At 38.7% G+C, this 15,904-nt stretch overlaps 1 protein-coding gene across 1 annotated transcript; it reads left to right on the top strand.

The window, feature by feature from the left end:
- The first annotated feature begins 104 nt into the window (after positions 1–104).
- Positions 105–5,899, top strand: LOC120724701 (vesicular inhibitory amino acid transporter-like). Its single transcript, XM_040017023.1, has 5 exons — positions 105–226; positions 619–821; positions 1,774–2,011; positions 2,275–2,437; positions 3,967–5,899. The coding sequence occupies exons 1-5, from the start codon at positions 155–157 to the stop codon at positions 4,284–4,286; spliced, it is 996 nt and encodes a 331-aa protein (XP_039872957.1). The 5' UTR covers positions 105–154; the 3' UTR covers positions 4,287–5,899.
- Positions 5,900–15,904: the final 10,005 nt, after the last annotated feature.

Below are 15,904 nucleotides of genomic sequence, written 5' to 3'. Positions count from 1 at the left end.
TGTTACATTTACCAAATACACAAGCATTTTAACAAAGTAATGAGGCCATTACTAGTTCTGTTAAATAGTTGTTTTTGGTATATTTTTGTTATATTTCAGTGGTGGGTCTGGGTCAGTTTCAAAGGTCCGGGTCCGAACCAGCTATCAGGACATTATGGAGGCCTGCTGCAAAGGACTGTGGCCGAATTGGTCTGGAGTTGGAGGTCTGATGGTAAATGTAGCTCAGGTAACACGCCTTCAACTGTAACGCAGTCCTTTATTTTCCTTTATTTTTCTTTTTGCTCTGCAATATAACGTATAAACTCGAAACTTTTCTTTAAAGCAGATGAAACAATCAAACAATCTTCTAAGTTTGTGGCAGAGTCTTAAAATATTGTCACTTTTGAGAGAATTCAAAAATAATCTTTATTCAAACTGAGTTGCACTAGAAGAAGTGAAATTACATCATTCTACACTGAAAAAAACCTGAAACTACTTAACTTTTATATAACTCAAAATCTAACAATATTTAAGATGCAGTAATATTATATGTATATCCAGAAAAAGGCCATTTATTTACTTTCCTACAATATACAGTAAATATATGAAGTAAAAATATATGTCTGTGCTGTCTTTCAGGTCATTGAACTTTTGATGACCTGTACCCTCTATCTACTCGTCTCTACAAGCCTGTTGTTTGACAGTTTGTCCTGGGTGGCTGTTCCTCGATCAGTGTGTTCACTCGTGTCTCTGGTGTTTCTTCTGCCCTGTCTGCTTCTGACTGATCTCAGACCAGTTTCCACTCTCAGCCTCCTCTGTTCCCTGGCTCACATACTTATCAGGTGACAGAATAAAAGAAGCAACTCATTTGTCCCAACACTCCAGCAAATTTGTACTGGCTGACCTGATCGCCTTAAAAACTCAACAATCATTTTAAATCAAGAGAGGAAGGCGCGCTGTCTAAATTGCTCTCTCATTCTCGTTCATGTGATCGTGGTGCAGCTGCTGCTGTTTAAGTCGTCTGCTCTCACCTGCTACACGCCGCTGTTCCTGCTTGTTTGATTTATTTCTAACACCAGGTGTCTTGCATGAGAAAAGAAGCACGGAGTTGCGTCTATGAGCTGCCAGGGTTCTTACAGCTGTCTGATCTTTTAAAGCACACACTTTGACTTTCAGTTCATGAAAAAAAGAAATCGTAAAGCCTGGGTTTTCGCTCCACTCTTTGGCAGTGCTGGTTAGATTAATTCATCATGTAATTAAAACCATGTAATCATAAAGTGCTTTGGTGTAACTGGTTGAATATCAACATCAATATATCCATTTTTTTTATTAGGTAGACTGTATGAATAAGATATGATGACATCAGTTAGTATGACTCATTTGTATCAAACTACAGTACAGTGTGTTGAATTCAGAGTTTATTGATTTATGTTAAATCTGTAAATTAAATTATTCTCATACTATTACATATACTTTCTTAAAATTAATGCATTTCTAAAGTGTCATCTGGTACAATTATTAGTGTTTTTTTTATTTGTGTGGTGGGCTAAAATAGTTTAAGATGTTGCTGATAGACTTTGATTAAACTGTCTTCTTCAGAGAGTTTAATTTATTACCCCTTTAATCATTTCTGCCTTTATTTGTTGTGGGGGTTTTTCTGCAGTTCATCACTTTGTTCTTCCTCTCGGCGTAATTAGGACTTTTACGCCCCACTTTGTTGTGTGTGTTTATCACTGTGCTGATAAATTTTGAATTAATCAGTTCTCATTAGCTTTTGTTTTGTCTCACTCACAGCCTATTGGTCATGCTGTACTGTTTAAGTTGCGCCAGCAGCTGGTCTTGGTCCTCTCTGTCTCTCTCTGTGGATCCAGAGGACTTCCTCGTTTCCGTCGGTGTCATCATTTTCTCCTATACCTCGCAGATCTTCCTCCCTCCTCTAGAGGGTAGTATGGAAGACAGGGGGCAGTTTAATGTCATGCTGGGGTGGACCCATGGAGCAGCTTGCATCATGAAAACTATGTTTTCCCTAATGGTTAGTGACAACTTGGAAAACATATGATTGCACAGGCTAACAAGCTTCAGTTAAATGATGGTCAAAAGCGGGTTTTTAAGTTTGTAACATTAGCATGTGAGTTTGCAGTAGCACTTCCCTTGCTTAAAGCTTTTCATTCTTATTATTTTGCTGTTATTACACATGCACGTTTAAACAGAGCAGAAATTGTATCTCGCAATTAAGGTTTGATATAACCGATAAGTTGACAAACAGACTGGCTGATTGTTAACTTCCTCCATTAGGCGGTGTTAACCTGGGGACCAGAAACCAGTGAGGTCATCACAGACAATCTACCCTCTGACCTACGACCTCTAGTCAATTTGTGCCTGCTGGCTAAAGCCCAACTGTCCTACCCTCTGCCATTCTATGCTGCTGCTGAAATACTGCAAACATGTGTGCTCAGAGGTAAAACCAAAAGAAAACCCAAACATAACCCCTAGTGTTGTCTCAGTACATACTAAAACTAACAGTGGGTCACTGAAATTAAAAAGATGTTCAAATGTTCATAAGCTACTTCGATTAAAGGCAGTAGTGCTCTGGTAGTCTGCAGGTGGCACACTGGGCTTTGCAGACCCACGTTTACATGTTGTGGATGTCTGTTGTCACCAGGAGGTAGTGTCAAATATATGTGGGGGTGTTGGTCCTTAGGTTTAGCCTAGTTTAGCCTTTTTTAATTTAAAAAAAGCATGCTTGGGAGCTAACAAGGAACCATAAATCCACTGTAAAGTCTGCAGAACATGCAGGTCACATGTTGCTTTATCAAGCTGTGATTTCTTCCAGATATTTTGGCCCATAAAAGACAAGCTCAAACTTAACGCTTACCCTTTCAAATGCCAGTAAATACAGATCAGTCGTATTTCACCTCATGCTGTGAGGTTACTCTTGAACGAAAGACTACATTAGCCCAGATGTCAAAAATAGCAACCTGTTTCTATAAACCCTTTAAACCAAGTCTGCCTAAGACAATTTATGAGCACCCAGCTGAGATGGCTTTTTAGCCACCCATGTCTGTAGTTGGTGTCCACCTTGCTTCCCACATGGGGCCATTTAACAGAGGCCATTTTCGTATGATAATAGCGGGTTAAATGTGGATTTAATTAATAACAGCCTGTTCTGTTTGGAGTGTCAAAGCCATTCCAATGAGCTAGCATGCACAAAACCAGAACACTGGATTGTCTCAATGAAACAGTACTACACAGTGCTGCTGTTAGTAAATACACCTTTGTTTACCCTGTAATGGCACTTCAAAATGCCTACTGTCAAAAGAGTCTATAACAAGTAAAACTATGATTCCCAAGAAGGCAGTTTTGGTAAATCAATGTGACAGCCTTTTAGGAAATAGAAGCAGTTACAGTGACTAAACAGTGTCAGCAGATGTATTTAAAGGCTTAGTGCATTTTGATGCTGTGAGAAATATGATCAGACAGTGAATAGCTAAAAATACTTCCAATACGTTCAGCCACGATTGAACACATGACTAACAGAGAGTGTTTCACTAATGATATTAGTGTAACCATTTGAAGTAAGAAAAAAATTACAGTAAGTCAAATTTAATAAGGAAAACCCTACAAATTAGGCTAAAAGTAACCTACAACACGTGCCAACTGTCAACATACTGGTGATGGGTCACCATAGCTGAACCTTTCAGTTGACTGTCAACAGTTATGTAGTCATCACACTACTCAATGATGATGTAATGATGCATGGCTAACAGTTTCCAGTCATTTAGTAATTAAAGTCAACACGCAGGTGCAGGTTTCGCAACCCCAACTGTAATCCAACCAAATCTAATGGCTGTGGTTGAGTAACACCCACTTGTTCAGTGATCCATAAATTGAAAGACCAAACAACAAAAGCTTCTTTGATAGTGAATATAAACCAGTTACCAGGTACCACTGTATATCTTTTCAACTTCTCTGGTTTAATCCCTTCAGATGCTGCCATATCGTCTTACTCCAAACACCGAGGTCAAGCTGTATCTCGTCCTGCACTTGTGGTCCGCGGCGCCTTGTTGATGACATCATACTTGCTGGCTTTGCTGGTGCCCAGGTTCTCCCTGTTGATGGGTCTGACAGGGAGCGTGACCGGGGCGGCAATGACACTCATACTGCCGTGTTTATTTCACCTTAGACTGCAGTGGAGCCGCCTTACTGTGAAGGACCGACTGATAGATGTGGGTATTCTGAGTCTGGGGGTCATCTGTAGTGTGTCTGGTGTGATTTGTTCAGTGAAAAGGCTACTGGAAGGCCTATAGGAGGTGAAGATGGATAAAGGCAAAAATTTGCTAATAGCTTAAGTCAGTCACGTTAAAGAACAGCTGCGAGTTCTTCTTTGTATTTATTCCTGGATTAAAATAATGTATGAGCAGATATTTTCCCTTCTGTACTTGTCAAACATAGTTTACAGTACAAATAAAAATAGGCACGCTGTTTTTCATTTTCTGTTAGTCTTAAAAGGCTTGTAAGGTATATTAGGATCCAATAAATGTACAAATTGTACGTTTTTTTTCTTTTTCTCTTTATTTGTTTGTTCTGAAAACTGTCAATGAAGAATAATGTACAAAGGTCTAGAGCAGAGGTGTCCAACTCCAGGCCTCAAGGGCCGGTTTTAGTCCTGCAGGTTTTAGATGTGTCCTTGATGCAACACAGCTGATTTAACTGGCTAAATTACCTCTTCAACATGTCTTCAAGTTCTGGAGGCCTGGAAATTAACTAATCATTTGATTCAGGTGTGTTGACCTAGGTTGACGTCTAAAACCTACAGGACACCCCTGGTCTTGAGCCACCCCTTAATTTCTTTATATTTTGCTTGGAAAACAGGAAATAGTTGCAGCGATTTTCTGAAACACATGCAAGCATGCATGAAAATACAGTATATGAGGCAAAAACAGAGTCTTAACATTTCAAATGAGCTTGAGAGTCAAGATTTGGTATGACCACCGTTACATCTTTCTTGTAACTTCTTTAAGTAAGTCTCCAGGAGTAAGTCTTAGCTCTCCAGGCTTCTTGAAGGACATTCAAAGCTCTTCCTTGGATGTTCTGTCGTCTGTCAGGCACATGCTGCTTCAATAATGTTGAGGTCCGAGTTCTGGGGATTGCAATCCAAGACTGATAGTGTTTCACTGTGTGTTTTTTTTATCCAGGTATGCTTTTATGCATCGGTAGTCTGCTTGAGATCATTGTCATGTTAAAAATGAAGAGACTGACATTCAGATGTTTTTTTGTTTTTTTTTAATGGCACTGCATGGTGGTTAAAAATTTGATGGTACTTTACAATGTTCACAATTGCATCACTTTTGCAAACATTCCAACATCACTGAAATGCACCTTTCTCCTCCATTTTTTTTTATATACTGCCAATGTTTCAAATCAAATATTCCAAGTTTGGACTCATTACTCCATAAGACCTGTTTCCACTGATTTTCAGTCCACTTCTTGTGTCATTTGGTTTGTTCCCTGTTTGGTCCGTGTTTCAGTTCCTTAAGTGTGACTTCTTGACAGCAGCACTTCTACTTAAATCACCTGTGATGAGACTTTGGAGAACAGTAGACTCTTACTGAGATTTTTTTTTCCTGTTTCTTAAATACATGACTTTGAGATACAGTCCATCTTTTATCCTACACTTGTGCTGTTTGTTCAAAGAAATTGACAGACACATAACAGTGCTAAATTGTGTGAGTGCTAAATATTTGGCTAATAGATCTTTGGGAATGAAAATTCTCAGTGAACATTTTTTAATATTTTGTTTTCTTTTTTTATTGCCCTGTCAAACTGTTTTATCTTTGCAGTTTTGCAACAGGGAGTCATTAACAGTGCCTAAAGATGCCATTTAAAATCAGTTCTTTGCAAAGTCGTCTGAGTTAGCTACTTTTTTATGCTTGAATGATTCAAAGGTCAGTTTTAAAAACAAATAAATCATTAAAATCTTCTGAAAATGTTCAGGTAAAAGGACTGGAATGAATGAAAATGAGTGAAAAAGTGGCCAAAGAAAAAGCCCAGAGAACTATTGCTCAAAACCACGTAAAAATTAAAGAAAGTCTGGCTCAAAGGAGGCAAAACATAAAGAAATGAGGGGTAACTCAAGACATTTGCAGTGTTGTACATACAATTTGAATTGTTACTCTGAGCATTGATGTAAAGTTAAGAAGACCAAGTCCAGTTGATTCTAGACAAAACTGATATTGTGACCTTTCTGTTGTTAGATCTGCTAGATTATAATCTGCATGTAGGTGAAAAAATATAGAAGTGTAAATGCATTTCATAAAAGAAGATAATTCACACATTATCTTGAAACCTCTTTTATAGATGATCTAAATCAGTGTATGTGCATGCTGTGATCTTCAGTGTTGAATGTGTGTGAATAAAATTCATTTCCACCACAGAAGAGTTGAATTATTCCATAAAAGCAAATATTCACTATTGGAAGAAAACTACTGCTACATTTATATGAGCAACAAGCTTCCTCCTCCATATCGCATATACTGATACTTTTAATAGAGAGCATTTTGTGGCAACAGGCAGACTCAAATCCCACAGTTCCAAGGGTAAATGTGAATGCTGAGACTGAATGAAGAACATGAAGTGAAAATCAGCAAGTCAGCTGTGTGTTTCTCATGGCTTCTGATGGAGTCATTGCTCACAAATGGCCGTGGCTGTGACATTTTATTGACTACAGCAACAAACCTTTAAAATATCATTCCCCACACAGACTTGTTATGGGAAGACGTAACGAGAAAGAGACTTAGGCTTGACCTTGACATCACAGACAAATTCTTTTCCTTAAACAAGAAATCGTCACAGAGTGGGTAATATAATATCAAACATGGTTAAGGGTTTCTTTAAGAGATGGCAAAAAGAGTGTAACATATGTTGTAATTTAAACTTAATTTAACCTTAAAAAGAGAAAAAAATTGTTCTGACTAGATGAGCTGAGGAGGAGGGGAAGAGAAATTAAGTTAAAGATATACCCTTTAACTGTACATTATTATTGTAAAACACAATTGTTAGATATAAAAATGTATGCACCTTATCGTTGTTGTGAAACTAATTAGTCTCTGGGGGGAGTAAATATGAAAAATTATTGCTTATCTACTTCTCCTGGGCAGGAGAAAATTGACTTATGTTTTTCCAATGCCTGAATTTTTAACATATATATACACACACACACATATACATACATATATATATATATATATATATATATATATATATATATATATATATATATACATATACACGTGTGTGTTTTGTGTGTGTGCAGGTGGGAGTGATTCTGGCTTTGGTTTGGCAGTTGTTTGTGTTTTCAGCACGCTGTGGAAGTGGACTGAAATGAACTGAGATAGATTAAAAAAAACCTAAAAGAACTACAAAGGAAACCAAGGTAGTTTAATTTTTCACCATGTTAAAAAAACATCTACTGAGCAAAAATATGAACAGTGAGAGGAATGAAAAATGAAAACGGAAAAGATAAGACTGAGAAAGGGCAAACAGAAAGTGACAGTTGAGGAGGAGGGGAAGAAAAATTAAAGTTTTCTGTGTTTCTTGGAACTCTATTCGGGGATATGTGATAACTCTTAGTCAGAGATTCTGAGTCACTGGTGAGACAAGCAAACACACATACTGTGCTGCACTATAGTAACGCTGAAAACAAAGCAATTCGTGTAAAAGTTATAAATTTTCCTCATAAATGTTGGTCCGCATTGACATAGTATCATCCAACCTCCCGTTCCAGCACATCCCGATTGGGCTGAGATCTGGTGACTGTTTTGGGGTTTGTAATATAGTGTACTACCCTGCTGGAAGTAGTAATAAGAAGCTAGATGCACAATACTAACGTGCCTAATGCTTAGGTAGGCTGTGGCAATGAAAGGATGCTCAGTTGTTGGGGCCTAAAGCCAAAGCGTGCCAAGGAAACATCCCATTAAACCACCAGCAGCAGCCTGAATGATTGATATAAGGCAGGATTTATCCATGGATCATTACTGTTTCCACAGACTTCTGACCCTTCCATCAGAAGTATTAGAGTTATTACACTTGTGTAGTGACTGGATTTTCTTGTTTCAGTTTTTTATAGTTTCAAAATGTTTAGTTTTCATTATTATTAACGTATTGACAGCATGTGCCAGTGACAAGATTTAGGAAAATCAGTGCAAGGATTATAATAAAAATGCTGAACTTTGTCCAAGAGTTGATTCTGTAAGAACATCCCAGTAAATCAGCAGTTTCTGAGCACAAACAAAGTCACTTAAATCACCTTTCTTCCCCATTTTTATACTCGGTTTGTACTTCAGCAGGTCATCTTGACCATGTCTACATGTCTAAATGGGTGGAACTGCTGCCATAGACAGTTCAAAACACAGGCATAGCTTCCAGGTTGGAAAAATAAAACTAATGTGGAAGTGCCTAAAAACCTTAATCCTATCTCAAGACCACTAAATTTCTATTAACCATGGTTGCAAAAAGACTTTCATTCCTCCAGCCATGATTGGCTGATTAGAAATGTGTGTTAAATGGCAGATGAACAGGTGCATCTATATAATAAAAAATGTCTCTGGGTGTATGGGTGTCGTGTTACAACCTTATTCTACTTTGAGACACACACATACTCAGTTGACAGCTTGACAAAGTCTTTAAGCCAACACCTGCCACGTCCATATAAATATCATAAGACACATGTGTGTCTAGCCAGAGGTCAGTTTCATACGGCGATGTGGCAGGAACACGACACACCAACACACCAACACATCGCTAGAAAACAGCCTGTGAAAAAAGATTCAGACAGGAGATTACACCTAAGACCTCCTTTGTATTTTTGAAAAAAAAAGTTTTATAATTACTCCATGAATGTTCAACAGCAGAGCCAGTCCATTCAGATCAGGAGAAAATAAATTAGTTCACGTCTCACTGATGTCAAACTTTAACAGTGAGATAGTGGATACCATGTGGTGTCCAAATGGGTGGAGAAAAATGGATGAGAGTGCGAAGTGCTCATACTTGTCCAAAACATATAATGTGCAGAGGGGCTCTTTTAATTTTTGCTGAAAACAGCATTAAACTACATGGGGAAAAAAAACCATTGTACCCTCTGCAATGATAGCCCGCTGACCTCAGAATCTATTGATTTATCACAAAGGAGATTTAATATCTTGTTATCGGTCGTCGCTGCGGTCGCCCTCCAAAATTGTATTTAATACACCTGGACCTGTACTGTGCAATGATAAATGATGCTATTCATATGCTGGTTCTTTGCCATACCCTTTTGGTTCCGGTGATTGCATTAATAGCACGTACCTGATTTTCCAGAGATCTCTGTGTATCATTTTTGAAAAATTACTTCTAGATATCCATTGTTATACTGTAGTTGCTCATGCTTTGTCACCCAGTAAATTCACAAGCAGAGTATAGGTCTTACTGGCTGTGATTTAGCCTGAGCGTGGGTTGGGTTGTGCCATGTCATCAGGGGTCAGGCTGGAAGGTTGTTTCAGTCAATCCCACTGGAGCCAATTATGTGGTAGAAGTATGCACTCACCATATTGAGCTGCTCTGAATGAAGCTGTCCACCGTGTTACATTTGGCATCACAGCTACTGTCCTTCAGCTGGGTGATCAAGGTTTAAACCTCTGTGAAGGCAGGCACGTAAACGATGTGCGTTAATGCCTGGTGACAATGGCATTCAAAGGATTTTTCTTCTTCGTGTGGTAAACACGAAGCTACTGCCAGCAATCTGTTAACTTTTAAGCTGTTTTCACATATGAATGCCTGAAAATGTCAGGAGAATCAGGTCAGGACATTGTCACATGTTGTCCTTTGTCACATGTAGCATATAGCAGAATACTGAGTCAGATGAGTTCTCAGTGCTCTTAATAAGTTTAGGCAAGATAGCGTTCCAACTAGAGTATTTAGGAGGCAGGACACAGGATCACCACCCACAAGCTGTGAATTCCCCAAACTATTTATTACCTGTGCCGTTCTCACATTGGTATATAACACAGACTTTGTACTCGAAATCTCAAAGGTTAAAGGCCATATAATTGCCTAAGATTTGTGCTCTCACCTGTTCCTCTGTTGGGTTGCCTAATGTCTAGAAAGGTCTAGAGCTGCAAGAGAGTTGGGAAAACACGTTTAGCTAAAATAAAAACTGGAACCATCGTGACCGCCAGTGACCGTATAAAAAGCATGAACTACTAGCATGTGTAAAGTAGGAACTCACGCACAATGGTAGCAGCTTCAGCGCCTGTTTATTTACAGTGTTCGTTTTTTAGCGCACTTGCAGCTAAATCGCTTTCCGGCGCTCACTTAAATCAGCCCTCTGCTTCATGCTCTGTCTCCGCCATCTCTTCTGTTTTGTCCAGGTCCCAGCATCCAACTGAAATAAGGGAGGCATGATTAGATGATGACTACCGGCTGTGGCAGCCTCCCCTGACGCCACACCCTGAACCCACTGCTACCCTCCCCCTGCAGCTGAGCCACAAACCACATCCTGCCACAGCATGTCAGTGCTTAGCTTGTTAGGTACATTATTTTAGTTGGTCTATGTTACCCACAAAGATGTAAATGGTACATTTTTCTTTGCCATTGTGTGGTGTGATCAGAGCTTTGGCATCTTTAAAGACGCTCAGGTGCAGTCAGTGTCAAAGCAGCACTATCTAACTTTACCAGGGATGCTGTATAAGACGTAAATAAAAACAGAATGCAATGATTTGCAAAACTCATGAACCCATATTTTATTTACAATACAACAAAGAAAACATATCAAATGCTAAACTGAAAGTTTTGAAACACATTTTTAAATTTGATCACAACAACATGTCTCAAAAAAAGTTGGGAAAGGGTTTGAGAAATAAGAGGTACTGGGACGAAAAAGCTGGAGAGAAACAGAGATTTTCACAATTAAAGACAGGCAGAGATTCAGTTATACAAAAAAAGAAAACCTGTGGAACAAATTCAGGATAATGATCTTCAACGTAAGATTGTGAAGACTTTGCACATCTTATCGTCAAAACTTTCCCAGAATCTCTGTGCGCAAGGGACAAGACTGAAAATCCCTATTCGATGTCCTCAGTCCTCAGGCCCTCAGGCAGCACTGCTTATGTAAATCATGCATCGAACACTTCCAGAAATCACTGTCTGTGAACACAGCTCACAGTGCCATCCACAAATGCAGGCTAAAGCTCTACCATGCAAAGAAGAAGCCATATGTGAACATGACCTGTCTTCTCAAAGACAGATCAAAGTAGAAATCTGTCCTGTGGTCAGATGAATCAAAATTCAAAATTCCTTTTGGAAAAGATAGATGCCACATCCTCCAGACAAAAGAGCAAAGAGGCCATGTCAGCACTCGGTTCAAAAACCTGCATCTCTGCATCTCTGATGGTATGGGGCTTCGCGAGTGTCTATGGAACTGGCAACTTGTGCATCGCTGCTGAATGCTATATACAGATTTTAAGGGAACATATGTGCCCATCCAGAAGCTTTTGCATATTTCAAGAAGACAACACTAATAAGCAAACTGCACTACAACACCAAGACATCATAGTAGAAGAGTCCAGGTTGTGAACTGGTCTAACTGCAGCCTGGATCTCAAGCAATTGAAAAAAATTGTGCGTCGTGTAATAAAAAATATGAAAGATCCAAGACTGTTAAAAAGCTAGAATCCTATATCAGACAGGAATGGGGAAACATTTATTTAAAGAAACATCCAGCTGCTGGTCTCATCACTTTCCAGATGTTAATGGACTGCTGTTAAAAGAAGAAGTGATGCTACACAGTGATAAACATGGCCATGTCCCAACTTTTTGGGCGATGTGTTGCTGCCATCAAATTCAAAATGATCAAATAGTTTTCAGAAAATGGCACACATAAACATTTGATTTGCTTTTTATATTCTATTTGAAGAAAATATAAGTTTTCAAAAGAGAATTCAAATCCTTACATTCAGTTTTTAAATCATGATGATGAATCATTATGTTTAGAATTTAGACAGCATCCACACTTTTTAGGAATAGGGTTGTGCAGAGTATAGTTGTAGTTTTTCTTCCTGCACAGGCAAAATAACTCAAAATGTGTTCAAAAGTTAGAGGAACTCTGGCGTGCCTTTTATCAATTTTCACAGATGCTAAAGGAGTTTCAGGAGTAACGTAGGCTACACCTTTATCAGTACAGGGTTTTTACTGCCAGAGGCATAGAGAGCTTTCCAAGACATCTTCACCTGCCTAACAAAGAAAGTCGAGCACTCCTGCTGCAGCGGAAAGCAGATGAAGAGAGGAAGTGAGCAAAGGGGTGAGAAGAAAGGGAGATAGAGGTGGAAAAGGATATGAGAGGAGGGAGAATAGAAAAAGAGAGGGACAGAAACGAGACCGACACAGAGATCAAAAGGTGAAGATGGAGGCGAGATTGTCAGTGAGAAAGCGACAGAGGTACTGTAGTAAAGTGAATTAGCTCCAGTGGATAAGGAGCTCTGTGCTGGCTGCCAATTTTGCTAATCCCTTTAACATCTGGCTGGCTAAGACACTGTGTATATGTATGTGGGAGTGCCATTATAGGCCAGCTTACACATACATATATTTATCAGTTTCGCTCTGCTCATACGGTAAGGCAATGTGGGTGCACATATGGGACTTTATACATTTGTGTATGTATATGTTATACTATGTGTCTGCGTGTTGCCACAACTGCTTTCAGGGTAATATTTCCTAAATTGTATTACTGAAGATATTTGACCAATATTTTAAAAAACCTTTTTATTTAAGTCCAGTCGATAATGTGTGCAAAACATTTGACAAGGTTCAACATTTACTTTCTTCTCCATGACTTGCTATCAGAGAGCCATCTGACTTATTTTTTAAATTTTGCAGCATAGCATACCCCCGAATATGAAATCAGAAAGCCATTAGTGACATATATAATTTATCAGTTGTATCAGCTTAGTGTGCATTCACACAAAAAGGTGCATTTATTTTATGTCATGTTTGATTACAGCTAAGTGTGCTCTTGTAATGCCTAAAGAAGACAGGAAATAGCATAAATAACATGTATACTGTTGCCTTAAAAGTAAGTACTGCTGAGGTGGAGGTTTGTGTTCTCGGAATATTTCTTGAGTATCTGAGGTCTTAATCTTGATGATTATGGCTTATACCGTATAAAAATGTGAAATCTACTGTCTCAAATTATCAAAATATCAATTAAACAAGAATTTACAATACAGAAATCTCCAACCTTTTAAAAGTCTTCGTCCACTCACTACTGGGTTGGGGCTCCTTTACCAAAGATTCATGCAATCAGTGTGGTGCGGCATGGAGGTGATCATCTTGTGGCACTGTGGGTAGTAGTCCTGGTAGTTGGCTTTGTTGACTTTAGATAAAATACAATGTACAAACTCCATGAACATCAGGCCCCCACATCATCATAGACCACAGAAACTTCACACTGGAATTCAAACACCTTTGAGTCTGTGCCTCGCAACTTTTCTTCCAGAATCCAAGATCTAGACTTCCAAGAGGAACACAAGATTTACTTTGGAAAACTGAACAATAATCCAGTTCTTTGCCTGCCCTGGTAATGTATGTTTGATGTCTGTACCTGCTGTCCTGTAGGTAATTGTGAATGGTGGCTCTGACTCCAGACTCAGTCCACTCACTGTAATGCTTGAATCAACTTTTATTGACAGTCTTCTCGTGGTGGTGGTGGTGGTCATTCATGATGCATGTGCACCTTTTCCTTCCAGCACTCTGTGAGCAGCAAGCATTTTCAGCAATGACCTTCTGTGGTCCGGCAATGATCACCCTCCTTGTGGAGGGTGTTGATGATGGTCATCTGGAAATCTGTAAGGACAGCAGTCTTCCTTGTGATTGTGGTTGTGTGTACTCAACTAAAGCAGGAGTTACATGGCTTTTATACTGTCTGAACAGTACTTTATTGAAACAACATGAAATAAACTAAGGGGTAAGCCTAAATCATCAAGATTTATTTTTATTTTTTAAAAAAGGGCTTGAAACATTTGACTTTGATATCATTAATATAGGCTATATGAAAGTTTAGGTTGTTTTTTTTTAATGTACTTATAGGACCAGATATTGTGTACAGCCTATAGAGATTGTATTAAATTCTGTCATCTGAAGTTAACAAAGACACTGTGCCTATTCAAAAGCTGGGGAGCTATTCCAAAAAACATATTTTCCATAAGAGAATTTCTTTGTTAATTCTGTGAATAATCAGGAGCTCTGCATTGTTGGCTCAGGCAGGCTTCAGATGGTGCAATTCTGTGTAATATGTCAGCTGGAGTGCCTTAAAATTGGAGCAAATGCAACAAGGTTCAGGACGGGGCTAATGCGGTCATCTTTTTCAACCCAGGCTCACATTCTCAGAACTGTATTTTAGGCAAACTGCACTTGACCAAAAGTTCGCTTTAATCATTGCCAGAAAAACGTCAGATACATCAAACTCGACTTCAAGTTCACATGTTTAGTACATCACTTTGCATTGTGAAGGTCAGGAGTCAGCAATGCCGGTTTTCAAATGAAAGTTTCATGGGTGTTGCACTGAAATGCTAAAATCCTGGAGAAGTTTCACTGTCTAAAATTCTTGGGATGTGTTTGTGTGACCCAATTTTAAATGTACATATGTTTTTCCTTTTTTGTGTATAAGTGATTGTAGACCGACTTCTTTATATTCCTGTTTTGGGTTTTTTTTGCAGCTGCTTGTGGTTTTTAATGCCTTTGTTATGTCAATTTATCACTCAACTCCAGTGCCAAGTCTCCTAATGATTAAGATTGGGAAGTGCTTAACAAAGAGGAAGAGAAATAACGTTGCCAGAAACTAAGAGTGTATATACTCATTACCATTCCAGTTTTACACTACATATTTCACATAATTATGGAGAGTTTGGAGAAAATATATTAAATTGAAGGATGTAGTAGAGCATGCTAGGTGGGTCTCTGAGCACTCAACTTGGCCTGCGCATTATAATAAAACCACTTTGGTCAGCTGGCACTGTCATAAATATTAACGAGTTATGGGCAGTGCTACAAGTCTATCAGTGCTGTACTCGCTCATTCATCAGACCAACTCATCTGCAAATCCATCCTTGGCAAGACTCTGCTTTATCTGAGCTCACCAGTCCACATCTCCACCAGCTCCAGCAATTTTCCCCCTCTTCCTCTCCTCCTCCCTGAAGCTCACACCTTCTTTGGCTGTAACCCACTCCACTGTGCAGCTGCCAGCAACTGCAGTGAGTTCCAAAATCCCCCAAATTGATCTTTTCATCCCAGCCATACCCTTTAAAAATAGGCTAGTCAAAACACTTTCAAGTTCCCGCACCTGCTGTCTTCCTTAGATTTACAAACCATGCTAGCTTTTTCTTAATTTATTTGCTTTCTTTACTGTACACACTACTGTATACACCTCAGATTTCCTCCAAAGCCCCTCTTCCCCCCCCCCCTCTCTCTTCTATAACTCTTAATCTTAGCTCTGCCCCTGTCCCAGCAATAATAAATTCATATCCCACTAACCTACAAGGTTAAACAAACATAAATTTAAAAACTGACAATGTTGCATCGCTGACCATAGAATAATGAGACCATTATGATAATTAAGCATCCTAATAAGCCTGAGTCATATTTAATCTCTTTGAGCATGGGGTCAGCAGATGTGGAGGATTCCTCATTACAGAAATGCAACAAATGGAATCAACAAAAAAAAATGTCCTCTGGGGTGAACACTGAACATTCAGTTGTTGTGATTACATACCTAACGTATTATAATCCTGATATGTGTATATATATATATATATATATATATATATATATATATATATATATATATATATATATATATATATATATTTGGCTTAATTATTATTATTTTTTGCTGACATTTA

The sequence above is a fragment of the Simochromis diagramma genome, unplaced genomic scaffold (assembly GCF_900408965.1).
Source record: "Simochromis diagramma unplaced genomic scaffold, fSimDia1.1 OVJJ01000802.1, whole genome shotgun sequence".
Lineage (NCBI taxonomy): Eukaryota > Metazoa > Chordata > Actinopteri > Cichliformes > Cichlidae > Simochromis > Simochromis diagramma.
Note: the sequence above shows the minus strand (reverse complement) of the source record. Positions and strands in the feature narration are given on the sequence as shown.